The sequence below is a fragment of the Gossypium hirsutum genome, chromosome A07 (assembly GCF_007990345.1).
Source record: "Gossypium hirsutum isolate 1008001.06 chromosome A07, Gossypium_hirsutum_v2.1, whole genome shotgun sequence".
Lineage (NCBI taxonomy): Eukaryota > Viridiplantae > Streptophyta > Magnoliopsida > Malvales > Malvaceae > Gossypium > Gossypium hirsutum.
In genome coordinates, this window is record NC_053430.1 from 2605368 (window position 1) to 2632422 (window position 27055).

At 33.1% G+C, this 27055-nt stretch overlaps 3 protein-coding genes across 4 annotated transcripts; 2 read left to right on the forward strand and 1 right to left on the reverse strand.

The window, feature by feature from the left end:
- Positions 1 to 254: 254 nt before the first annotated feature.
- On the forward strand, positions 255 to 7006 carry LOC107929934 (uncharacterized protein DDB_G0281497). 2 transcript variants are annotated; one of them, XM_041117157.1, is made up of 8 exons: positions 255 to 485; positions 602 to 694; positions 800 to 1030; positions 1909 to 2299; positions 3660 to 3696; positions 5421 to 5781; positions 6638 to 6715; positions 6798 to 7006. In XM_041117157.1, the coding sequence occupies exons 4-8, from the start codon at positions 2233 to 2235 to the stop codon at positions 6852 to 6854; spliced, it is 600 nt and encodes a 199-aa protein (XP_040973091.1). In that variant the 5' UTR covers positions 255 to 485; positions 602 to 694; positions 800 to 1030; positions 1909 to 2232; the 3' UTR covers positions 6855 to 7006. The 2 variants fall into 2 exon arrangements, with proteins under 2 accessions (XP_040973091.1, XP_016716969.1); XM_016861480.2 differs by lacking the exon at positions 3660 to 3696.
- A 5749-nt stretch (positions 7007 to 12755) lies between these two features.
- LOC107929929 (protein EARLY FLOWERING 3) lies at positions 12756 to 17838 on the reverse strand. The gene is made up of 4 exons (XM_041117158.1): positions 16995 to 17838; positions 15968 to 16800; positions 14184 to 14235; positions 12756 to 14066 (listed from the first exon to the last, which is right to left on the reverse strand). Exons 1-4 carry the CDS (start codon positions 17208 to 17210, stop codon positions 13047 to 13049), a joined length of 2121 nt encoding a protein of 706 aa, XP_040973092.1. The 5' UTR covers positions 17211 to 17838; the 3' UTR covers positions 12756 to 13046.
- A 3724-nt stretch (positions 17839 to 21562) lies between these two features.
- On the forward strand, positions 21563 to 26820 carry LOC107929930 (protein EARLY FLOWERING 3). Its single transcript, XM_016861474.2, has 4 exons — positions 21563 to 22481; positions 22685 to 23508; positions 25336 to 25387; positions 25506 to 26820. Exons 1-4 carry the CDS (start codon positions 22266 to 22268, stop codon positions 26520 to 26522), a joined length of 2109 nt encoding a protein of 702 aa, XP_016716963.2. The 5' UTR covers positions 21563 to 22265; the 3' UTR covers positions 26523 to 26820.
- The last annotated feature ends 235 nt before the right edge of the window (positions 26821 to 27055 follow it).

Here is a 27055-nt window from a genome sequence, read left to right on the forward strand (position 1 = left end):
AAAAATAAAAAATATTATTATTCCAGCGTTGTTTGAAGATTCCGCTAGATCTATTAACGCCGTTAAAGAGGAGTAAGGCAAAAGAAAATCCTGAAACGAGAATCGTTATATAGACGGAGTTAACTTTTCGAATTTAGGGTTGGGCAATATGAGCCGTTGGATTAATGATGAACGGATTGGATTTCACGGTGATGAAACCCTCTGTGGTGTAACGGAGGGGTAAGAGGAGGTATAAAAACTGGTTATTGGAAGGGAGAGAGCGCATTTCGTTTAATCAATTTTTTCTTTTGTTTATTTTCTTTATGTTCTTTGCTAATTTGCTTCTACTTCCTTCTTCTTCTCTTTCTCGTGAACCAAACAGAAATTTCCTAAGGAAAAAAAATTCAAAAGCTGATGTTAATTTATGAATAAATGTTGAGGATCTGAATTTTAAACCAAGCGAGGGAGTGAAAGAGAGACGAGAGAAGGATTTGAGGAATTGTTAGGTGTGTAATTGAGAGTTGAGATTATTTGTGTTTTGATTTATTGTGATGAGTTTTCGTTACCTATTTTCCAATGGATAACTTGTTAAACAACGATTTTCGATTTTTCTTTTCTGCAGATACACTAGAAGAGATTGGAGGGAAGTTTTTTGCTGGTTCTGATAACTAATCGTGAAGATTTCTTTTTATTTTGTTGAAGTTTTTCAGAACCTGTAAGGAAAACGGTGAACAAAGTTCAAGAGATTTGGAACTACCGTTACGTTTCGATTCTTTTTTGGAAATAATTTTGTCTTTCTTCGATTTTTCTTGTTTGACAGATGCATTTGGAAGATAGAAGAGCTACTTCGGGGAGAAATTTCAACTGAATTCATCTGCAAATAAGCAGATCAATTGCTGACATATTCAAACATTAGAACCTTCATAACAATCACAAGAGAGTTTCGGAGGAATAGGCTGCAAATGTCACTATTTTGTTGAAAATTTGAAGTAGATTTGTGTTTATAGACTAGAAGCAGCAAAGTTGTAACGGCTAAGCCTGAGTAATTCAGGTATGAGATAAGATCAGGAAACTGACTATCTGAATACCGATTCTAATTCCACCTAATGATAATTGACTCTCGCCATTGATATGGCAAGCTTTTGTTAAAAGAAGAAAAAGAAGTCACAGTTATTTTGTTTCTTCCCCAGTTTCTTTTTTTAGAACACTCACTGTTCTACCAATTGGTTTTCTCTAGCTTGGATTTGATCAAGAATCGAATTTTTTTTTACAAGAGTTGATTTTTTTCCCGAGAACGTTAGCGACCTTCAACACATCTTTCTGCAGAACGTTGGGATTACTTATCCTCAGATTTTAATTTCACTTTGGAAGTGTTGTTTATTTCGTTTTCGTTTTCTGATAATTTTAGTATGTTCTCTTCCATGTCCGTCTATGGATATTTCAAACAATTTTAAGAAGAATTTAATCTGTTCCGCCAAGATTTTTCCTCCAGATTGGATCTCTGTTTTGGTTTTAGTTTTCGCTTCCTTAAATCACCACTGAGAAACATTGTTTCTTCTTTGGCTGCGATGTTTTCCCGATTTTGTTGAATCGTCTTTTCAGTTTTTTTTTTCTCATCCCGTTTCTTCTTAGTCAATGAATTCCTGTTTGGTTACCAGGAACCAAGAGAAAATTAAAAACAAAACAAAAAACTGGTTTCTCGTGCCTTCACTGAACTTGTTCTGATTGTTCGATCCATATTCTAGTGCTAATCCAAGGGCAACTGCTGTTGAAATTGCGTGAAAGTTTCAAGAGAAGCGACATCTCAATTCTCCTAATCTCTTACTTTTTTTTATCCTTTCGGCATTTCCACTTTAATTCTGAATTTGTATCCAACACCTTTTCCCAAAATTATTTTTTCTCAATTTTTTACTCTTCATGATGGGTCAGGTGTGGTGGAGAAAACGATGGAGAAGGACGCAGTAAGGATCAATAACAGTGGTATTGGTAATAGCACCATCTACAGCAGAGATAGAACCGGAGGCGAAGGCGACGGCGGATTGTTAAGATCCAGCTCGGATCCGGCCAAGCAAACGGCGTCGTCTTCTAATTTCGTTTTGCAGTGGGGAAATCGGAAGCGTCTGAGGTGTATGAAGATACAAGTCAAAGACGATCAGTCCGGCCCGGTTAATCGAACAACGGTTCGAGTCGACCGCCGAGTCGTGAGGGCCGACAAAGACTCTTCGAATCAACCAAGCAATAATAATCACGGGAATGGATATTTTAACCTCCGTCAACGACCTGCTTCTCCTCAAGCTCCGCCATCTCAGCGCGTTCTCAGGTACTGTGTAATTTACGATTTTACACTTCTTCTCCTTGAGTGTTGGGCGCGTTTAAGATACGCTCACTTGTGATGGGGTAATAATGGGCGGTGTTGGTTAGTTTTTGATGTCTGGTTTCTTTTGCCACTTGTTTTTGCCTTGGGTTTTTAGTTCAAATTGGCGTGAGAAAGTGATTATAAAGATTTAGATCCCACCATTTCCAGGCCCCACTTCATCATGTCTGAAATTTCTTAAAATAATTTCTTCCCCTGCTTCAAAAGCAGAAATTACTGATCTGGATTAAGCTTATTTGACTAGTATATATCCTTTGATGAGATAAGTTTTCTGAGGTCATGGTTAGAGTGAGAAGATTTTGGGTTAAGGGAGTACCTTTTTTATTTAAATTAGGATTTTAAATAAAAAATTGATAGACATGCCTCTTTTTAAATCAAAATTTATTTTTAAATCGAGATTTTAATCTAAATTTAAAAAGTTAAAATTTTAGTTTTTAGCTTTTTGGAGATATACTTTTTAGTGAAATTATCGTTTTATTTTTAGTGAACTTTTTACTTTGGAACATCATATTTGAAATACATATTTTATCTTTTCAAAAGCAGTTTTAAAAATAATTATAAAACAAAATAAAAAAATTTAAAAGTATTTTCTCACAACTAGACGCAGATCCCAAAGCCCCCTAATATTTTAAAATCTTTTTATTTTTTGTGAAATTTTTAGAAATTTTTTTATTAGGTCCTCTCAAATTTTTAAAAATTCTCATTGTACTTTTTAATTTTTTAAAAAATTTTAATTAAACTTTCTTAAATTTTTTGAAAATTTTCATTAATTTTACAAAAGTTTTAATTAGACCCCAATTTTTTAAAAAAGAAATTCAAACTCTTGAAAATTTTGAAATTTTATTAAGCCTCAAAATTTAATCCGAGTACGCCACTGCTCGTATTTTTCTACTTTAATAGTAAACTAACTCCTGTGAGTAGAGAAATTGAGAAATCGGACACTTAAAAAGTCTAGACAAAAAAGACAAACCTTCTCGATCATGCTACAAAGATCAAGGTTGTTCATTGACTGTTCATTTTTCCTGGTAGCTTTAAGGTTTGTTCCAAGAATGGATAATCTTTATAGTTGGTTGCCAATGCCATGGACACTCCTAAAACCTACACAAATTTGGATGGATATTTCCAGATGGGCCTATTTGACTAGTTGGTGAATGCATTTAATGGGTCTCGTATATAAAATAACATTTCAGCCTCAGGTTTGCTATTCTAACATTTCATCATATATACATAACATTATATGAATGATGCATTCAGGGCTGAATTATTTTTAAGAGGCTTTTATTTTGTGCACTCCCCAATTGGTCAGGTGGGCGCCAGTGTATGGTTCTGGAGAGAAACAAATGGTGAGTTTATGAATGGCGCCTTCTATGTTTAGGGTTTTACTTCTTTTTCGTAGATCTGACTGAATCTGGTTATTCATGCTTAATTTAGTGATTAAAAATAGAAACACATGAATTGTAGGGATATGCTTTTGCTTTTTCACGAGGATCTTAATAATATGGTCACAGAAAAAATAAAGGATTGTTCTAGTTTCAAGTAGGTTCTGGTTCACCGCTTCTATTATGTGTCTTTGTTTGAAGGCGGTGGTGTTTTGAGGGATCATTTTTCTAGATTTTAAGTTATTACAAAACATAATTGGCCAAATTAGTTAAAATTACTCTGAAAGACCTTGTACTATAAGTTGGATTATATGGTTTTCTTTACTTAAAAAAAATAAGTAAATTAATTTCAATACGTTAGATCAAAGAGTGAGTTAGTCCTTTTATTAAAAATTTCATCTATTTTTATTGTTAAAAATAGTCATTGTACATTAGAATGAGGTGTACGTGACATATTACATATAACTATTTAGTTATTTTGTCAGCTATTAACAGTAGAAATGATAAGATTTTTTGACAGAAAGAATTAATTTGTTCTTTACTCTAATATATAAAGATCAATTTACTTTTTTTTAATAGAAAGATAAAATATAATTTAATTCTTAGTATAAGAGTCAAATATTAAATTATATTTTTTTGTGATATTTCAAAAAGAAAAAACCTAATGAGATATGTGTTGTAATTCTTATTTTTATCGAAAAAAGTTTAGGTAAGGAAAGATTTTATCAGTTTAGGATCAAGTATGCCATGGTCTTCATAAAAAGCTGAAAGGGATGTTTATGAACGACTCATCAATTCAAACTGATGACGGGAGTCTATGATTGTCAAGGTGTTAATGTTAATCCTCCATCGTAGACGAAAATCTGTGCTGGATCTTGTTTTGAGTTTTGATAAGTGTTATTACAATTTGATGGTATCCGTAGTTTTATCTTCTATTAATTACTATTAATATATGTTCTCTTTATTAATTATTATAGTTTCTCGATGGTGCTTGTCCTGCTTTAGACTTACCTCAATTAATATACACGATTCTTTCCTAGAGCTATTTAGTCTGATCAGGGGGGACTCCTTGGAAACATCAACCATGGAGAATGGACAGTTACCTCACCACATGACTACAAATAGTCTATTTTGATCCCAACTCTCTCAACCGTCCGATTATAAATCTGATTTAGGAATCTGGTCCCACTTTCTAATACCAACCCATATTTCAACACGTAACCTTAATCCACTACAAAGACCAAAAAAATATGCCTTTAATCCTACGGTCTTAAAACCACCTGTGCTTTCCTTATATCCAATTCTTCTCTTTCTCTCTAATAATCTAAACTTTCCCATCAGAGCAAGGAAAGAAATTTAACAACTCTACTATTTAAAAGCCAATCTCAAAGTCTCACCCTTCCCTTTAAGAAAAGCCAATTATAAAAAAAGAAAATCCCTTCTCCCATTTTCTACGCAAATACTTGTCTTGATTCTATCCACTCTCTTTCACCCACCGATTTAGAATTTTAGATCACTCCTAAGGTTATTTTTGTAATTCTAATTTTACAACTTAAACCTTTTCTCCTTTTTTTTTTCTACTTTTTTAAAAGTTACAGCAGTTGTTTCTTTTTACCATGTGTTTTTTAAGATACCTTTTATTTATTTATTTATTTCTATTCCTCTTAATTCTTGTTAATGTTTTCCAGGAACTCTGAGAATTCCAGTGCTATGAGAGGCCAAAACAACGGTGGTGTAAGGGGATTTGCTTCGCCAGATAGGGGTGCGCACGATAAGAGAGTTGGTGGTAACAACCATAACAATAACAACCACCACCACCACCACCACCACCACAACAAATCTGCGGCATCTTCGGATATGACCCATGACAGCAAAAAAGGAGGCTCATCTTCAGGAAGCGGTGAGGCAGCTCCACCCATCGTTTGGCCACCAAAATTTGTGATTGCTTTAACTAATAAAGAGAAAGAAGAAGATTTCATGGCCATTAAAGGATCTAAGCTGCCGCAGAGACCCAAAAAACGAGCGAAATTTATTCAACGTACCCTCAACGTAAGAAACTCTGAACTCCTTTCCTTGAATTGATTCCTAATTTTGTTTTTAAAATTGAGGGAAATTGAATATTTTTAGCATTTAGAGCAGATTTTGATTTGAAAACGGAATTATTTTTACTAAATTGTATGGGGATAATAGATGAGGTACAAAAATTAAAGAAGGGGGAGACTACCCGTGAATTACGTTAAAATAATGGGGTTGTTTCGCTTTTATTATTTTTAGGCCATTTTCGTAGGAAAAAAGAAAAAGGGAAAAAGAAAAGAAAAGGCTTGGAAGGAGTGGGTAAAGCGACAATAAATGAAACGTAGTCGTCTACGTGTCAGTCGAGGAGTGGATGAGTATCTAATTAGATTAATCCAAGTGTTAGCGTTCCACTTGAAAGGCTGTGATTGCGAGGCTGTCACCCATAATGTTGTGTACTGCTATGATGTACGCCTATCATAGTTATAAATTAATAAATAAAAATATATAGGAGATATGAACCGGAACAACACATCACACATACACGTGCTACTTCAAGAAATAGGGGGTTTTCTTATATAGCAGACTTGAATCTTAGAAGTCAATAGAATCCGGTTTGAATTGGACGGTTCGGGAGATACTGATTATTTTGTAAATGAAGAGCAACCAGTCCGTTGCTGGACTGGAGGGCATTTCTGCAAATATGTTGTTATAGGGTTACTTTTCCCTTCTTGTGCTTCCAGTTGTCTCCCGGGATGGACCACACTGCATACATAAAAACACAAGCAATGATTAATCTTCCTTTTTCTTTTCTACTACATGGAAAAAAAAATTGTAAATATATATTATTTTAAGACTTTGAAATTCTAATTGGGGAAAATATATTGTACAGCTGGTAAGTCCGGGGGCATGGCTATGCGATTTAACACTTGAACGATACGAGGTCAGGGAGAAGAAGATCTCAAAGAAGGTAACAAATAAGCCTTCATTGAATTATAATGATTTGTTATAGTTTTGGTTAGAAAGGCTGAAATATAACAAAATGTTTACAGAGACCAAGAGGTTTGAAGGCTATGGGTAATAGTAATATGGAATCGGACTCCGAATAAAAAGCAGCCTTTTTTGAGCTTAGGTGTTGAGAGGCAGTTTGGGGGTCATTTTGTTAAAGATGGGAGAGGAAATTGAAGTGGGTGTAAATGAGGACCTTTTTCATCCTTTGAGATTAATGAGAAAGGAATCAATTAAGCCAAACTTTTTTTCATCTTTTATTTTTGGTATAGGATTTCAAATTTCTTCTGAATTTCTCATATAATTCAATTTGTTAATTAAAAGATTATTAGATTTGGTAAAAAGAAAAAAAGAAAAAAAGAAAAACCTTTGGTTAATTTGATTTGAATTTGAATTTCACCTTTTAATCGAAATAATTTGCGTTTAAAATTTGAGTAGTGATAACATGTAAATGTTCACCACAAGTAGGTCTATTCATAATGAATTTTTTGGTTATTCAATTTTATATAAAAAAAATTCATTCTTTATTTAACTTGCAGTAATCGTCAAATATAAAATTATTTGTTTTCCCGAGAGAACTAATAGTAAAATGGGTCTTGGATAAAAAAGATTTGATTGTATGTATATAAAATTATGTTTTTAAAATACGAATGTTAGTTTAAAAGTAATATTGTATGGTTTAACATTAATTAATAATATATAAAATGTGTACTATATTAAAGTGAAAAAAAATTAAATTATGAGTTAAATAAAATTTAAATACGTAAATACATTATATTAAGAAAGAAAAGATGCATTACAATTGTTTATTATAGCATTGTCATCAATCTTGAGTTAGTGTCATAATTGATTTATAACACTTGCTCAATCAAAAACATTATCAATATATATACAATTGATGGAAGTATGCATAACATAATTAAAATGTAACATAAATTTTTGGTTTATTAGTAAAAATTGAAGTTTATTTGATCTAAATAACATGGATTCAAATCCCGCCACAGGTAAATTTTTATTGGTTTTTTATTTTAAAAAAATAGAATTTAAAAAAATTGAAGTAGCCCGAATAATATAACTTATTTTAATTACAGAAAACTATTTTTGTAGTTTTCACAATCAAGTTGGTGTTTGATTAACTTGTGACACCAACTTAGTCAATGGCTTAAATAATAGTATAGATATATATATAATTGATTGAGGTAATACAATTAAAATGTAAGTATTATATTGAAATAAGTTATTGGTTTAATGTAGATCTAATCATGGGCCGAGTCCTGCTGATGCAAAATTCTAGGCCCATTTTTTAGGTCCAGGCTTGGCCCAAAAAATGGGCCTAGAATTTGTGCCTAAGTTTGGCTCTCTCGTATTAATTTTTTAGATTATTTTTTATATAAAAATAAATTTGAAAAATATAATACATCTAATATACTAAACACATTCAAATAAATGTTTCCCAACAAATTGAAAATACATTTAAAAAAGTCATACTTAAATAACACTAAATAGTTGCAACTTAACAAGTAAATACTTCTAAAATAGTAGCAAAATTAAAAATAAAATAAGATTTATACAAATATCCAAATAATAACAACAAAATAATAGCAATATAATAGTGAAATGATAGCAAAACAACATAAAAACAACATAACAGCAGTAAATAGCAACAAACAACAGTAGGAAAAAATTGTCAAATTCAGCCAGGTCCTAGTAAAAAAAGAATCTTGCTTGAGGCTAAACGGGTTTTTTTTTATCCAAACTCATTTTTTGAGTTTATATTTTTGCCCAAACCTTTTCACTTTTCGAGTAGGCCTTCGGGCCTAGACATGTGGCCCAACCCATAATTAGGTCTAGTTTAATAGTAAAATTAGTGTTTTATTAACTCAAATAGTATAAGTTTAAATCCCACCACACACAATTTTTTATTGTTACTTTTTTTAAAAAGATACTATATAATATTAACTTATTTTAATTACAAAAGAACATTTTTGTAATTTCTCTAATCGTGTTGGTGCTGATTGACTCGTAATACCAACTCAATGAAAAGCTTAATTAATAGTATAAGTGCATTAAGTTAATAATGTCTTTTAATATAATCAATAATATTTTTAGCTAATTGGTTATGTCTCTCATTTATTAAAAGAGAAGTTTCATGTTTGATTAGCGTTCGATAGAATCAAGTTAAATTGAGTGAAAAAAATTAAGTTAATCGATTTGACAAATCCTATTTTATCCTCAAGTTCGGAGGTTGTCTTTTGTACTTTTCTGAGAGCTAGCTAGCATAGCATAAGCACATACTCGGGGGCTTGATTCACATAGCCAAGAGCGCCTCAATTGGTGGATTTACAAGGCTCAAGGGAGATGTAACACCCTTATATCCGGTTCGACCCAAGGAACCTGATATATGAATATTATATTTGGTGCCAAAGTGATTTTGGCTAATCACTAATACATTTGAACATTAAAAAAAATAAACTTTTATAACTTATATTTTAGTCCCTGCTACTTGGAACATACTTGATCTTCCTAAGTACATGCCATTCTATTCAAAATTTTGAAACATACCCTCTTGGCACTTGAAGATGTGATGAGATGGATGCTCACAACCTCAATTACAACTCTTCAAAATCACTGTACCTAATCGAAAATTTCGAGCTATTCCTCATCGACTTTGTCTTTTCCCTTTTTAGTCGGGAGTTCTGGTATGACGTTAGTTACGAAATTAAAACAATTAAAAATCATCAATACAACACAATTCAATTTCATATTGAATATTTAAATTTTTATCTTAAATTTTTACTCAAATATTGTCTAAATTTCAATTTAGTCCCTAAACCGAAACTAATTTTATTTCTTCACAATTAATCTTATATTTTCATACAAATTCTACTTTAAACTAAATTTAACTCCCTAATTTCACTTAAATCCCTAAATTTTAAATTTTCCACAATTTAGTCCTATTACTCAAAATTTACAATTTATTCTACAATTCAAACCTTTTTTTTCATTTCTAACTTAAAAAAATCTATCAATTTAATCCCTAATACTAAAATTATTCAACATAGACAACACTTAAAAACTCAATAATTTCTAAAATTTTGACATGGGTCGATAGTATTTAATACCAGGATTTTAAAAACATAAAAATTACAAGAAAAAGAGCCTAAATTGACTAACTAATTGAGCTTGAAATTTTGAAATCCCTAGCTTTGGCCTTTCTCCTTTTCTTTCCTTTTTTCTTTCTATTTCATTTCTATCTTGTTTCTTTTACTATTTCTTTTTCTTTTATTTAATTGTTTTATTATTATATAGTATATTATTATAATAATATATATACTTAACATTAAATATATTTTATTATACATAGATTTTTACATGTGCCGCCACATTTAAGAAAAATGGCATAATTTCTTCTTTAGTCCCTTTAATTTTTCTTTAATCTATATTTAACTTTCACCCTATATGTAATTTAGTCATTTTACCTAATTACTCTTAATTTAAGCAAATTCTTTTAACCAAAATCTAATTAACTACACAACTAACGTAAATATTTACGAGTCTAATTTACGAAAACGGAGTCTCGAAAATACATTTTTCGATATCCATGACTATTAAGTCGTTACAGGAGAGGTGTTAGTGTAGAGCATGTAATAATTATAGAACTCACCTGGGCTAAGCGACGTACATTCAATCGGTTGTGGTTGAGGGAGGGTTGACTCCTTTGGGAAAGGTCTTCAAAGTGCCATTCGCCAAGCAGTTGACCCGTACCCCAACAACCGAAGGTATTGTCCTTTACTGGAAGGTTTTGTCTCTCGTACTTTATTGAGAACGTGTCAGTGAGCACATGCCCAAGGCGCAACAATAAAAGTTACTACACTTCAAAGACCTTCTCCTAAAGGAGTAGACCCCTTTCAACAATGAAAGGTGCACGTGCCTAAAGTATTCCTAACTCTGAGAAGGAAGCCCCTCGAGCATGTGCTTAACGCACGCTGGCCCTCAAAAAAGTACAAGAGATAGAACCCCATTGGTGGACAATACAATTGATTGTTAGGAGATCGGTCGACTGTCTGGCAAACGACACTTTCAAGACTTCTCCCAAAGGAACCAATCTCTCTCAACTCTTTCTAATCTTACTAATGTGTCTGTGCATCTGTTGCGTTCCCTAAAGATATATTTGAGTGAATTATGTTTCGCAGAAATCTAAAGTATCCTACATTTATCACTCAATAGACAAAACAAATTTCGAATTACTGTTAGTTAGCATAAGATTTATCACAACAATAGCATCAACTTCAATAAGGTTAGGAATGTTAAGGCCCTCTAGCAAGTTGAAGCCCCTCTCATACTGCCCATAGTTGGACCAGCAAATGGTATATGACGGTAAGAACCGATTATCCAATTTCCACTGATGATTGCACCGTCCCATCTCTATCCGAATTACCCGTCAAGATCCATCCATGTAGAGCTTGAAAAACCCTTGACAAGGCCCTGCCAGGCTACAGGGATGAAGGAGCTTGTTGGGTGGTGAGAAAGCAATAAATTCGTTGCTGGCACAAAATGGAAATACACCAGGAGTGCTCAAACTTCTAGAATTGCGAAGACTTCTTGGGAGTAGCACTTTCAGTCCACATTTCCATAGGTCTTCATTGGCAGAAGCTTTGTGTGGCTTCTCTTTCCGATGTTAGCTCGAAGCTAATTCATAAGCTTTAAAATAACTCATGTGACTAGAGATGTCCAATAGGTTTCTAATTGTAAATAGATTTTAATAATAAAAATAATATTTAAAAATAATATTTTAATAATAATAATTATAAGAACAATTATTTGATACATTAGACTCCACAAACGGACTAAAGGTATAACAAGTGTCACATTTATTTATATAACTATTTTTTACTATATTTTATAATATATTTGTTAAACCTTCAACGTAAAATTTAAAAAACTTCAATAAAGATAATTTTTTTTAATTTAAAATATTCATATATTAATATCTTTAAAAAAATAAAACTTCAATAGAATTTAGATAAAAAAAAAAGTTAATTAAGCCAAAGATAAAATCACCTATACTTGGAACTGTTCGCATTAATGCATAATTTGGCAATAAAGCATTACTACTATATTTATTTATTTTGGTATAAACCCATATCTTATGCGTGAAGTTGGTACAACTTAATATTTAAATTTATATTGTCAAATTTATAAAGATAAAATCATTACTATTTTAATAAGAACTTCATTGCCAGAGTATCAAATATTTTGTTAGGAATAAAAATAAAGTTAAAAAGAAGAAAAACCACATGACAAAACATCAAAATAGGCATCGTTTATTGGTGAAAAAACTTGATTCTTTCATTCTACTCTTCCATATTAATTCCAGAGAGCTATTAAAACCATATGGGATTTTATCATTTAACATTGACTTCAAAATTTCAATTAACAACCATCTTAATTTTTTTTTCTTTGAATATACTGGAACTAATTAGAACTATGTCAAACTGAGCCATGTGAGGTTGTAATTAAGATAAGATAGTATTGTTTCCATCAACATATCGTTTTTGTTTTGATTTTAGTATCTATTAATATCAATATATTTTGATATATCTTTTCAAATTTATTAATATTTTATAAGTACTTTTCATATCTATCTATATATATATATTATACATATAAATATATTTATATAAATTAATTAATTTATTAAACTTAATTAAATGATTATATTTTATTTTAAAATGTAATCATAAAAATAAAAATATAAAATTTGATTTAAAATATTAAGAACTATGCACTAGCACAAAACAATATTGGTCAAAATAAAAAACAGGCAGAAAATACACTGAAATTTTGACACTAACGGTTTAAAACCAAAACGATAAGTACCGGCTGATACGATCGGTACCTACCTAAACGAAACCTACTAGCACGGTTGTAATGTATACTAAAACTAAAACTACTAGTTTATACTAAAAAAAATATACTGAACCAATGATCTAATAAAGGACAATCAAAAGAAGCCATCAGATATTATAATCATACCAACATGTTCAAGGAGCTTATGTTTGTCATAGAAGGTTCTTGAATCAGCCTAAAATGCAAAGTTGAAACAAAATTTATATTACATTGACTTGTAATCTCTCAACATATATTTACATATGAATAGACTATAACCAGAAAATATGTAAGAACATGTTACACCAAAAAGTAAGAGATAATACTGTTCAAGCAGCACACCTAGGTAGATGGAGTCCAAGATGATTTACCGGTAATGGTTTTGTTTGATATGTAAAGCAAGCTCATCTTAGTCCCGTTGCTCTCTCTTTTTGTATAGATTGGAAAATACGTGCTGCTGATTCGGTGGCTGATCTAGGATTATGAGGCACAACTCGTATCACCCTTGTCCTCTGGTCAGTTTCGTTAGGCTTCGAGGCTCCCTGTGGATAGGCTGGAGCTATAAGGATAAGAGGTGTATTTTTTCCTTCAGCAGTATTACAGGTCCCGTCTTTCTCTGCTCTCTCACCTGGACTGCTTGCTGTACATCTTCGTTGCTCGGTGTCTTTAGATGCCTGAAACTTCACGACAGGAGGAATAGCAACATTCTTCTCACTCGGCAGATTAGATGAACTTTGTTGCTGAATGTTAAAGTTAGCTCCATTTCCAGATAACTGGCCACTTTGGGCATGGGACCCTGCTCCAGCAAATTGGTTCATCTGTTCCATGGAAGAACCTGAGAATGCTGGGTTCATGACTGGCATACCACGAGGAGGAAAGTAGGAGTGACCGACTAAAGGAGTGCCTGGTAGAACCCCAAGTCCTTGATGAGGAGGAGCTTGAGCTCCGTAAGCTGATGTCATGAAGTTTCCAGTCATTGGGTTTTGTCCAAAAGGTCCACAGCCTCCACAAGCAGATCCCATGAATCCAGGTCCTGGATAGGGCTTGTATATCAGTCCTTCAGAGGGGGACATGACAGGGACCAGCCACTGGTGCCCGAGCATTTGATTGAAACACCAAGGGTTCATTTTTTTATCACCATTAGCTGGTGAAGGTGGTTTATTTCCGAGGAAAGGCCCATTATTTGAAGGCTGACTACCATTTTTCACAGAAGAGAGGGATGTCCTACCAACCGCATTTTCTGCTGAACATTCCCTCTTATGACTTAGCTTTTCAGCTTCATCTTTGCGCTTATTTTGGGGCACTGGTTTTACAATTAACTCTGGTGGAAGCTTCTTCCCAGGAGAGTCTTTGTAAGAGGGTTTGCTCAAATATGCAGTATCCTCAAGCAACAGATGTGGCAATCCAGCAATTGATCTCTGAACCTGTTTCAACCCAAAGTATGAAGCATTTTAACTGTATAAATACAATTATCTTCATGTGCATGCATGTATCCATATAAGAACCAGCAGAAATTGATAAACAAGTCAGGATCACCTTACCTTAATCAGCCTATGTAACTCAAACACTTGTACAGCAAATACTCTTTGTTGACTGTAGAGAGTAACAGGAGTTTATCAACAAAATGTTGCAGAGGTCATAATAATACAGTTTTAACAGAATAAACTGCTGGCAAGTAAAAGGGGAATATCGACTAGATACTCATCACAATAATGCTTGAAAGCATCAGCTGGATACAGTTCTGATATTTAGCATACAAATATTGCTTCATATGAGGTCAAAGTCTCTAAAGCAGTTAACTCTCTCACTTCTCCTCAAATCCTTGTTTTATGATTTGGGGAGGGGTGGTTTGTAACTCATTCACAACCACGTCTCCAAGGGATGAAACCTTCTAAAATAATCTCAGTCTCGACAACATACCTTATGCACTTTGAAGTAATTACATATTTGTAAAGCAGAATCCAACAACCAGAAGTCAATTTCATGCAAACAGATATGCTAGAAAACACCAAAATAATCAATCTGAAGGCATCTATAAACATCAATCAGAAAAATTCTTCAATGTCATCTTTGGAGCAGCCAAATATAGAACATTAATTTCAGTAGAATAAAATCGAATCTGAAGCCACATGCTTTTGTCGCAAATAGAATATTATCAATTTACAGAATGTACACAAACAGATATTTTTCTTGCATAGATATATGTGCAAAATCAAGTGAATCCTTCACCAAAACCAAATAAATATAGGGCAGAACTATTAATCTAAATTGCAATTGACCTATAGATCCCAAAACCGAATAAATCCTTCACCACAAAACCCAAAATATCAAGCTAGAGAACATCCCTCTTGCCAAAATATCCATCACCAACTTAAAAATTTTTCAAACATTTCCCGGTTAGCCTCCTCCAAGGTCCACCAATATTAGCTCCAGGGATAATCCTCCGTTTGCTCATTCTCCTTCTCAAGACCTCAGGATAAAAGGTGAAGAAAGCTGCACCAACCCGAGACAAGAATATATCTCAAATGAAGATGAGCAGACAAGGAATAAAAGGAGTTCCACTGTCTCAGTTGTTGGTTGCACAAATTAGGATAGCCCTCTCCCTGCTAGAAGATGATCCACGGCTAACATGTTATTGAGGGCCTCTGAACACATAAAAATGCCACTTCGAGCAGAACTCCAGATCATTACTTCTCCCTCCTTCAAAGCCATATTACTATGCTCCATAATATAGCATTTATTCCATATTCCTACTATCAGTAATCTAGATTGCATTCAGCATATTAAAGTCAACTTTAACCTATGATAACAACTAGAATAGTGATCTTAGTCAATATCCAATTGTAGTTTCAGCCAAGAGGAAATATTTAAAATGCATAATGTCTTTACAACCATGGGGCTAAAAGTTACAACTCGATACTGTAACAAGAGAGAAGACAATAGAACAAACCTCAGAACATATAATCACATTTAAACTAATAGTAACACACCATTCAATTAAATTTTCATGAAAACATCGCATGAATAAATTCTGTCTATGTCAATATATCAATCTAAAAAAGTTCCACTACTGGACCAGGCATCACATTGAATCATCTAATCTTAATATAGACTAGACCTGTTGTTCCACCCCTCCTCATAAGGGACCTAAAAGTTTCTTGTATAAGTTCTCATTCTCAAAAGCACAAACCTTGCACTGTTTTGTCGTCATATATACAAGTATATAATATGAGTATGTATTCACAGAAAAAGAAAAAGTACCCTCAGATAAAAAACCAGAAAAGTGAAAAAATCCAAGACAATATACTTAACAATGAATGCTTACTTAGCAATCGCTCTTCTTGCTTTCCAGAAACGCTTCTGACCTATTATTCCCACCACATCATCAGGAGAGATTTCCAAGCCTGATACAGTATCCACCACAGAAGTCTCAGAGACATCATCGCTTTTATCTCCATTTGCCCACTGCAGTGAGCCACAAGTCCTGTCTTCATGGCATTCACTGTCATTACTAGTTTCATCAGGAACACTGTGATTCCTCTCTGAATTAGACAGGCTTCTCTTCCGAGAAAGAATTCCGTCACCAATCACTTTCACCAAGGCAATATCATCATCAATACATCCATTATCAACTGGTTGTCTACCAGCTCTCAACTTTTCTACCAAGCAAGCATCATTTTCATGCGATCCACTTAATCTAGATGCTGGAATCTCTCCACAACCTTGATCAGGGGACACATTGGCCTCTTTGGCACATCCATCAATCTTTTCTCTAGTTGATGAATCTCCAGCAGTTTTTATTGAACGCTCCCTACTTGAGCATGCTTGCAAGCTCCCTTCACTCTGATCTCTTACCTCCTTTCTTGAACCGACACCAGAAGAGCTACACCGATTTGGATCATTATCATGAACATTACGGGCTTTTTCCCCATCAAACCATTCCTTATTTTTGCTATGTTGTAGACCTGTCTCTGAATTAACAAAAACAGGAACCAAGAAATCAACCTCATCTCTAACTTTCTTTCTCGGTTCAAGGCGTGCCATAGGAGCATTTACACTTGCTCCTCCATGCTGGCCTGTATGAATCTTCTCAGCCTGATTAGTAGATGTCAAATGCGATACATGAGATGGAAAAAGCATATTTTGAAGGCTACTTCCCTGCAGGCATCAACCAGTTACAGCATAAACCATTATAGTTCCCGTTTCATTTGTATAAATACTAAGGAAATAACTAATCCCTCAAAAAATCCCCACCAGATGTATAAAAACAAGTCATAAATAAAGGAATTAATCCCTTATGAGCCAATAAGAAAAACAAAGAGACACAAGATAAATTGCAAACGCACACCAACCTGGCTTGTGGAAGTAGGAGGAACCAAACTGCCTGAATTACTTGCGTTATGAGGCAAGAGGCCAGGGTTAAACCTCTGTGAGGGAATACTTAGCTGTTCATAAAGGGCCATCTTATTCCTTGGAGGAGCCCTCGGCCCTCCTTTCTCTGTATCATTAACATGAAGCCTAGGGAACATAGGCTCCATATTCTTCTCATCATCTTTTCCTCTCTTCATTTATTTTGTTTACTATATCAAAGTTTCAACCAAAATAATAATAACAACACAATTTTACACAAAATTCACGAAGATACCTAATGAACCACATCACCAAAATTAAAACCCACCACTAAAAGCTCAAATTTTAACAAACCCATAAAGCAATAACCTAAATTGGTCGATACCCAGACTCCAAATGCACCTTCGACTCGGGTTGAACAGTCTTTGCAATAACGAAGAGAATACCCAGATGGGAAATGGTGAGTTGCAACTCAAACGAAGAAAAGGGGGAAAAGGGGAATAGTTTGGATATTGAAAAACTAAAAATGGTAAAGTTTATAAAGAGAAGATAGATTCAATGAAAAGGGTGAGATGGGAGAAGGAAATTGAAGAGTAAGGTTAGGGATTTGTATGAAGAAGAGGAAGAGGAAACCATGGTTGGTCTAAGAGAAGGGGAAAAGCGTTTAGATTATGGGCCCATTTTTGGATGGAAGTAGAAGTAGATGCTCCTTTTTCCTCGTGGATTTCCAATATTTTACTCTCTGCCATTGTTGGCCTCCAACAATTCTTATCCATTTGAAATTTTATAACCATTCAGTGCTTTTCCTGCTAAAATACCTTTCCTTACCCACCATTGGATTTTGCCATCACGTTTGGCACCATTTTTTCATGCCTTTATTTCACCCAAAATAACTCTATACAAATTATTATTTTTATAATTGTTTAATAGAAAATAATTTCTGATCAATTTTTTTTCAAAATAAACTAGTGAATACAAAATAATTTATTGACAATTTTTCTTTTTTGAAAATGTATATCATTTCCTGAAAAAAAGTCGTAAATTCATTTTTATATAACCAAATATTATTATATTAATAAAGTTTTAATCTAAATTTTTAAAAAATTTAAAATATTATTAAATATAATAATTTTCAATAGTAGTATTAATCATTCACATTTCTATTTTAATCATAAATAAATTATTAACATAATTTATTTTTAGTAAAATTATTTAATATTACAAATTTATTTCAATAATAATTTTTTACATCCGTAACAATTTTAAATTTTAAGTAATATTCATAATATTTTATTGAAATTTTCTATTAATATTTTAGTAATTGAATTATATTAAAATTTATTTTTTAGAAATATATATTAGGTAATAAATGCTTTATAATATAAAAATGAATAATTTAATAATATAAATATAGGTATTTTAAATCCCGTTTAATTTTATTTATCCTTTCCATTTTCGATGTTGTACCATTCACTCTCGTATAACTTCAAATTAAATTTTATTTAGACATTGATTATTATTAAATCTATATAAGATATTAGTTATTATAAAATATCATCTTATTATAAAATAAATTTCCGTTGCTAAATATATTCTGTGACAAATATAATTTATATTAATTTTGTTTCATTGAAAACATGTTTTAAAAAAATGATTTTCAGAAAACTTTTCAAACTGTGAAAATATTTAACAAAGAATTATTCAAAGATACTAAATTTTTCAAAAAATTCAATCTATTTTTTGAAAATTATTTCGAGTGAGACAAACACAACCTATTTTTTTTTCTTTTTGGTCTCTTTCTATTTTAATAATAATACTGACCTTTTAATTTAATTTAATGATGAATTTATTTATTTTTATAATAAGCTTATTCTAAGTCTAATACCCGTAATTTTCAAAATAAAAGATAGTAAATATTTGAATGCGTTGAAATTTGTATTTTTAATAAGATTGTATCTGTTTTTTTACACAATATCTAGAACTATCAATAGCCCCTCTTCAATCCATAAATCTCGAATCCACGTTCTTCTCTATTGGTAACAAAGTTCATGCCAATCGAGATAAGATACAATTATCGAAATTCGTATTTTTTGAATTATAAAAAAATAATATTAAACAAAGTAAGACATATACAGCTAAATTTACTTTTCAAAATACATATATAAAATTATTTAGTTAAATATATATTTTCTCGAGTTTACAAAAATATAATCATAAATAAATGTTGATGTCTTTAGTAAAAACATAAATAATTCTCTAGCTTCCACATTTGTTGTTTCTTTAATCATCTTAATAGTTTTTACCTCTCGTTAAGGCCAGCAAACCCTAAATCCCCAAATTCTAATTACTCAATTGCTAGTGTGTTGATGTCAAATTTCCCTCAGTTTCTATGTCTTCTATCATTATATGAGCTTTGTGGTTTGGATTGGGTCTGGCTAATTAGGTAGTTGGATTGAAATTGGAAATTCCCCAATTTAATCTCCTTCTTCTACTGGCTTTGGAGATTTGATGGGGGTTCTCTCCTCATTATTTGGAAGCTCAATTTCCACTTGCTAGGCAAAGGGTATCATAAAAAAAAATTGAAAATTCTATTAATATGATTCAAACTTTTATCAAAACATTTCCGAAAATTTATAAAATACTTAAAAATATGTTTCAAATATGTTTTAATTTATATGAATATTTTTAAGTTAATACCAATATATTATAAAATATTTTTAAGAGATTTTGATATGCAAATTTCAAGATGTATGTCTATAGACATAAAAATTCGAAGCAAAAATATACTTCAAGAGCTGTCTGTCTTGAGACATTGTGTAGCATGTCTAGAGACAATTGGTTAATTGTCTTGAGACACACTATTCATGTTTCGACTTGCCAATGGCTATATAATAGCTATTTTTTAGCCACGTCTCAAGACATATTGCTAAGTCTGGAGACATACATTGTAGAGGGAATCTTCAAGCCCGGAATTAATGCTTCCAACGATTAGAATTCATCTCCAACAATTATAAACGTTCACATATTTGTTCATTAATATAAATACACTTCAAGACTCAATAGAGAGATATCCAAGCATCAAGATCAAGAGAAAATTATTCAAATATTTATTCTTTTATTTCTCTTGTAAATATTCTCTAAGAGCTTTTTTGTTCGATCTTTTATTACTCTCATTTTATTTATCTGAGAGCTTGACTCGGCCTGAAAAATGAGCCTAAATTTTTTCCAATACCCAACCCTAATAAAAATACTAAAATTTGGGCTTGGCCCACCTGTATTAATTTTTTTAACTTTTATTTTTATATACTTTTTTAAAAAATATAATATACCAAATATACAAAAAGTATTAAAATAAATGTTTCCCAATAAATTGAAAATAAATTAAAAAATATTTATACTTAGATAACACTAACATAAAGTGCAATTTAACATGCAAATACCTCTAAAATAGTAGCATCATTAACAATAAAACAAATGTTATATAAATTCTAAACATTAACAACAAAATAATAACAATATAATAGTGAAATGATAGCAAAACAGTAGTAAAAAGTGAGAAAGCAATAATAAAACACCTGATTTTTTTTATTGCAAATTTGAGTTAAGCCTCGGCCAAAAACTCTTACATGAGGCTTGATCTATTTTTTAAATAGATTTTATTTTTCGTTAAAATTTATTTTTGAACCTATATTTTTATCTAAATCTTCTCATTTTTCAAGTCAACCTTAGGTTGAATTGGGTAGTCCGGACCATAGAAAATTTTAGTAATATTGAGGAAACACAAAAAAAACACTAATAGTTAAATGAATCAAAGTGGTTTACCGATTTACCCCCTTATTAAAACAGGAAGACGCCATAAAGAAAGACTTAGGGCTAGTTTGACAATGCTTTTAAAAAGTGCTTTTGAGAAGTGCTTTTGAGAAGTGCTATGGAAAAGTGCTTTTGAGAAGTACTTTTGAAAAATTTGGTTTAAAATTTGAGTGTTTAGCATTGTTGTCAAAAAGTGCTTTTGAGAAATAAAATATCCATTTTAGACATGTTAATATCAAGTAACAAATATACATTTAAATAATGTTTAAATTAGTTAATATTATTATATTTTAGTAAGAATATAAAAAAAAATGTTATAATTTCTTGTTAATATTTTAATATATAAAATATAAATTTTACATATTTTTAAGCAATAAATATTAATTATTTATAAAATTTAATTAGAGTATATAAATTATATTTTAAATATTTAAATATAACTATTAAACATTTGTAATTAGTATTTTAAAAAATATTTTTTTATTTTTAATTAATGATTTTAACACATTTGTAATTAAGTACCAAGAAAAAAAAGAGAAATACTCTGTTATTAAAGGGGTGAAAAAGTAATTAAGCACTAAAAGTGCTTTTGGGAGAGGAAAAGCTAAAAATTTTAATTTATCCGTTTCAGAAGTGCTTTTGAAAAACACTTTCTAAAAAATTAAAAATTTCAGCAAAAAATAACTTGTTCTGCACAGCTTTTCTTCCCAAAGTAGTTTTGGAGCCAGAATTATTTTTGAAAAGCAACACAGGAAAAGCAACACAGGAGTTGCGCTTAAAAAGGTCTAAGCGAGAAATGGTGCCAAACGTGAACGCAAAATCCAATTGTGGGTAGGAGGGTATTTTTGCAAGAAAAGTACTCAATGGTTAAAAAATTTCAAATGGATAAGAATTGTTGGGGGCCAACCATGGCAGAGAGTAAAATATAGAAAATCCAAGAGGAAAAGGAGCTTCTAGTTCCATCCAAAAGTGGGCCCGAAATCTAAACGCTTTTCCCTTTTCTCAGACCTACCATGGTTGCCTCTTTTTCTTGTTCTTCATAGAAATCCCTAACCTTACTCTTCAATTTCCTTCTCCTTTCTCACCGTTTTCATTTAATCTGTCTTCTCTTTATCAACTATACCATTTTTAGTTTTTCCATATCCAAACGATTCTTTTCTTTAATTTATTTTCTTGTTCCCCTTTTTCTTTGTTTGAGTTGCAAATCACCATTGTCCGATCTGGTTATTCTCTGCGTTATTGTAAAGACTGTTCAATCCGAGTCAAAGGTGCATTTTGAAGTCTGGGTACCGACCGATTTAAGTTATTGCTTTATGGGTTTGTTAAATTTTGAGCTTTTAGTGGTGGGTTCTAATTTTGGTGATGTAGTTCATTAGGTATCTTGTGAATTTTATGCAAAAGTGGGCTTTGGTAATTGTGTTATTTTTATTTGGGTTGAAATTTTGATATCGAAAACAAGATAAATGAAAAGAGGGAAAGATGATGAGAAGAATATGGAGCCTATGTTCCCTAGGCTTCATGTTAATGATACAGAAAAAGGAGGGCCGAGGGCTCCTCCAAGGAATAAGATGGCCCTTTATGAGCAGCTGAGTATTCCCTCACAGAGGTTTAACCCTGGCCTCTTGCCTCTTAACACAAGTAATTCAAAAAGTTTGGTTCCTCCTACTTCCACAAGCCAGGTTGGTGTGTGTTTGCAATTTATCTACATGTCTCTTTGTTATTCTTATTGCTTCATAATTCCTTTCTTTATGACTTGTTTTATATATCTGTTGTGGGTTTGGTGAGGGATTAGTTATTTCCTTAGTATTTAGGCAAATGAAACGTGAATTATAGTGATTTTGTAGTCATGGTGGTTCATTCTGTAACTGGTTGATGCCTGCAGGGAAGTAGCCTTCAAAATAGGCTTTTTCCTTCTCGTGTATCGCATTCGGCATCTACTAATCAGGCCGAGAAGATTCATACACGACAGCTTGGAGGAGCAAGTGAAAATGCTCCAATGGCACGCCTTGAACCAAGAAAGAAGGTTGGAGATGAAGATGATTTCTTGGTTCCTGTTTTTGTTAATTCAGAGACGGGTCTGCAACATTGCAAAAATAAGGAAGGGTTTGATGGGGAAAAGGCCTGTAATGTTCGTGATAATGAACCAAATCGATGTAGCTCTTCTGGTGTCAGTTCAAGAAAGGGGGTAAGAGATCAGAGTGAAGGGAGCTTTCAAGTGTGCTCAAGTAGGGAGCGCTCAATAAAACCTGTTGCAAATTCATCAACTAGAGAAAAGATTGATGGATATGCCAAAGAGGACAATGGGTCCCCTGATCAATATTGTGAAGAGATTCCAGCATCTGGATTAAGTGGTTCACGTGAAATTGATACTTGCTTGGTAGAAAAGTTGAGAGCTGACCGACGACCAGTTGATAATGGATGTGCTGATTCCTTGATGAAAGAAATTGGTGAGGGAACCCTTTCCCGGAAGAGAAGTCTGTCTTATTCAGAGGGGAATCGCAGTGTTCCTGATGAAACTAATAATGACAGTGAATGCCATGAAGACAAGCCTTGTGGCTCACTGCAGTGGGCAAATGGAGATAAAAGCGATGATGTCTCTGAGACCTCTGCAGTGGATACTGTATCAGGCTTGGATATCTCTCCTGATGACGTGGTGGGAATAATAGGTCAGAAGCGTTTCTGGAAAGCAAGAAGAGCTATTGTTAAGTAAGCATTCATCGTTAAGTATACCGTCTTGAATTTTTTTCACTTTTCTGGATTTTTATCTCTGTGAATACTTACTCAGATTATACACTCGTACATCTGACGAAAAAACATTGCAAGTTTTGTGCCTTTGAGAATGAGAACTTAAACAAGAAACTTTTTAGGTCCCTTAGGAGGAGGGGTGGAACAAGAGGTGTAGTCTATATTAAGATTAGATGATTCAATGTGATGCCCGGTCCAATAGTGAAATTATTGTCCTGATTTGATATATTGACATAGAATTTATCCATGCAATGTTTTCATGATAATTTAATTGAATGGTATGTTACTATTAGTTTAAATGTGATTATATGTTCTGAGGTTTGTTCTATTGTATTCTCACTTGTTACAGTATCAAGCTGTAACTTTTAGCCCCATGGTTATTTTGTAGAAATAGAAGCATTGCTTTCAATCATTATGAAAGTTAGACAATTAGAAAAAGCTGTAAAGACATTAAGCATTTTAAATATTTTCTCTTGGTTGAAACTAAAATTGGACATTGACGAGGATCGCCATTCTAGTTGTTATCACAGGTTAAAGTTAGACTTTAGTATGCTGAATGCAATTTAGGTTACTGACAGTAGAATATGGAATAAATGATATCTTATGGAGCATGGTAATATGGCTTTGAAGGAGGGAGAAGTAATGATCTGGAGTTCTGCTCGAAGTGGCATTTTTATGTGTTCAGAGGCCCTCAATAACGTATTAACCATGGATCATCTTCTAGCAGGGAGAGGGCTATCCTAATTTGTGCAAGCAACAACTGAGACAGCAGAACTCCTCTTGTTCCGCGTCTGCTTATCTTCATTTGAGATATAATCTTGTCTTGGGTTGGTGCAGCTTTCTTCACCTTTTATCCTGAGGTCTCGAGCAGGAGAAGGAGCAACGGAGGATTATCCCTGGAGCTAATGTTGGGTGGATCTCAGTGGAGGCTAACTGGGAAATGTTTTAAATTCTTTATAAGTTGGTGATGGATATTTTGGCAAAAGGGATTTTGTCTAGCTTGATATTTTGGGCCTTTGTGGTGAAGGATTTATGCGGTATTGGGATCTATAGGTCTACTGCAGTTTAGATTAATAGTTCCATCCTATGTTTCAGCTGCTAATTGTTGTACATCTACAATATGTTTTACTCAATTTTGCACATATATCTATGCAAGGAAATATCTGTTTGTGTACATTCTGTAAATTGATAATATTCTATTTGCAACAATTGCATGTGGCTTTGGCTTTGATTTTATTGTACTGAAACTAATGTTTTTATATTTGGCCGATTCAAAGGTAACATTGAAGAATTTTTCTGATTGACTATTATAGATATAGCTAGATTGTTTATTTTGGTGTTTTCTTCAACATAATGCTAGCATATTTGTTTGCATGAAATTGACTTCTATTTGTTGGATTCTGCTTTAGAAATATCTAATTGCTACAAAGTGCATGAGGTATGTTGTTGAGCCTGATGTTATTTTAGAAGGTTTCATCCCATGGAGATTCAGTTGTGAATGAGTTACAAACCACCCCTCCCCAAATCATAAAACAAGGATTTGAGGAAAAGTGAGGAATAATAAGCTTAAACTCTTTGCCTGTGAACTACTTTAGCAACCTTGACCCTCATGTGAAGCAATTTTTGTATGCATAATATCAAAACTGTGTCCAGTTGATGCTTTCAAGCATTATTGTGATGAGTATCCAGTTGATCTTCCCCTTTTACCTGGCAGCAGTTTTTTCTGTTAAAACTGTTTATTATGACCTCTGCAACATTTTGTTGATAAACTCCTATTACTCTCTACAGTCAACAAAGAGTATTTGCTGTACAAGTGTTTGAGTTACATAGGCTGATTAAGGTAAGGTGATCCTTGACTTGTTTATCCATTTCTTCCGGTTCTTATATGGATACATGCATACACATGAAGATACTTGAATATATACAGTTAAAATGCTTCATACTTTGGGTTGAAACAGGTTCAGAGGTTAATTGCTGGATCGCCACATATCTTGCTTGAGGATGCAGCATATCTGAGCAAACCTTCTTTCAAAGACTCTCCTGTAAAGAAGCTTCCTCAAGAGTTAATTGTAAAACCAGTGCCACAAAATAAGCGCAAAGATGATGCTGAGAAGATAAGTTATAAAATGGAATGTTCAGCAGAAAATGCGGTTGGTAGGACATCCCTCTCTTCTGTGAAAAATGGTAGTCAGCCTTCAAATAATGGGCCTTTCCTTGGAAATCCACCACCTTCTCCAGCTAATGGTGATAACAAAATGAACCCTTGGTGTTTCAATCAAATGCTCGGGCACCAGTGGCTGGTCCCTGTCATGTCCCCCTCTGAAGGACTGATATTCAAGCCCTATCCGGGACCTGGATTCATGGAATCTGCTTGTGGAGGCTGTGGACCTTTTGGACAAAATCCAGTGGCCGGAAACTTCATGACCTCAGCTTACGGAGTTCCAACTCCTCATCAAGGACTTGGGGTTCTACCTGGCACTACTTTAGGCGGTCACTCTTACTTTCCTCCTTATGGTATGCCAGTCATGAATCCAGCATTCTCAGGGTCTGCCATGGAACAGATGAACCAATTTGCTGGAGCAGGGTCCCATGCCCAAAGTGGCCAGTTATCTGGAAGTGGAGCTAACTTCAACATGCAGCAACAAAGTTCATCTAATCTGCCGAACGAGAAGAATGGTGCTATTCCTCCTGTCACGAAGTTTCAAGCATCTAAAGATGCTGAGCAACAACGATGTACTGCAAGCAGTCCCAGTGAGAGGACAGAGAAAGATGGGATCCGTAGCACCGCTGAAGGGAAAAATACACCTTCACTCCTGCCTACAGCTCCAGCCAATCTGGAGGGAGCCTTGAAGCCTCGCGAAACTGATCAGAGGACGAGAGTGATACGAGTTGTGCCTCATAATCCAAGGTCAGCCACTGAATCGGCGGCACGTATTTTCCAATCTATACAGAAAGAGAGAAAGCAACGGGACTAAGATGAGCTTGCTTTACATATCAAACAAAACCATTACCGGTAAATCATCTTGGACTCCATCTACCTAGGTGTGCTGCTTGAACAATATTATCTCTTACATTTTGGTGTAACATTTTCTTACATATTTTCTGGTTATAGTTTATTCATATGTAGATATATGTTTGAGAGATTACAAGTCAATGTAATATGAATTTTGTTTCATCTCTGCATTTTTTAGGCTGATTCAAGACCCTTTTATGAGAAACATAAGCTCCTTGAACATGATGGTATAATTATAATATCTGATGACTTCTTTTGAATGTCCTCTTTATTATATCATTGATTCAATAGGTTCTTTTAGTGCAAACTAGTTTTAATTTCTTGAGTTTTCTTCTTTCAACCATATGCTTCATTACATTGCAGCCATGATAGTAGGTATCGTTCCGGTATAATTGTATTAGTCCGTGTATATACATTTTGGTTTTAAATCATTAGTAACTAGTATAAACTTCATTTCGATCAATATTGTCTTGTACCGGTGAGTGGTTCATACCG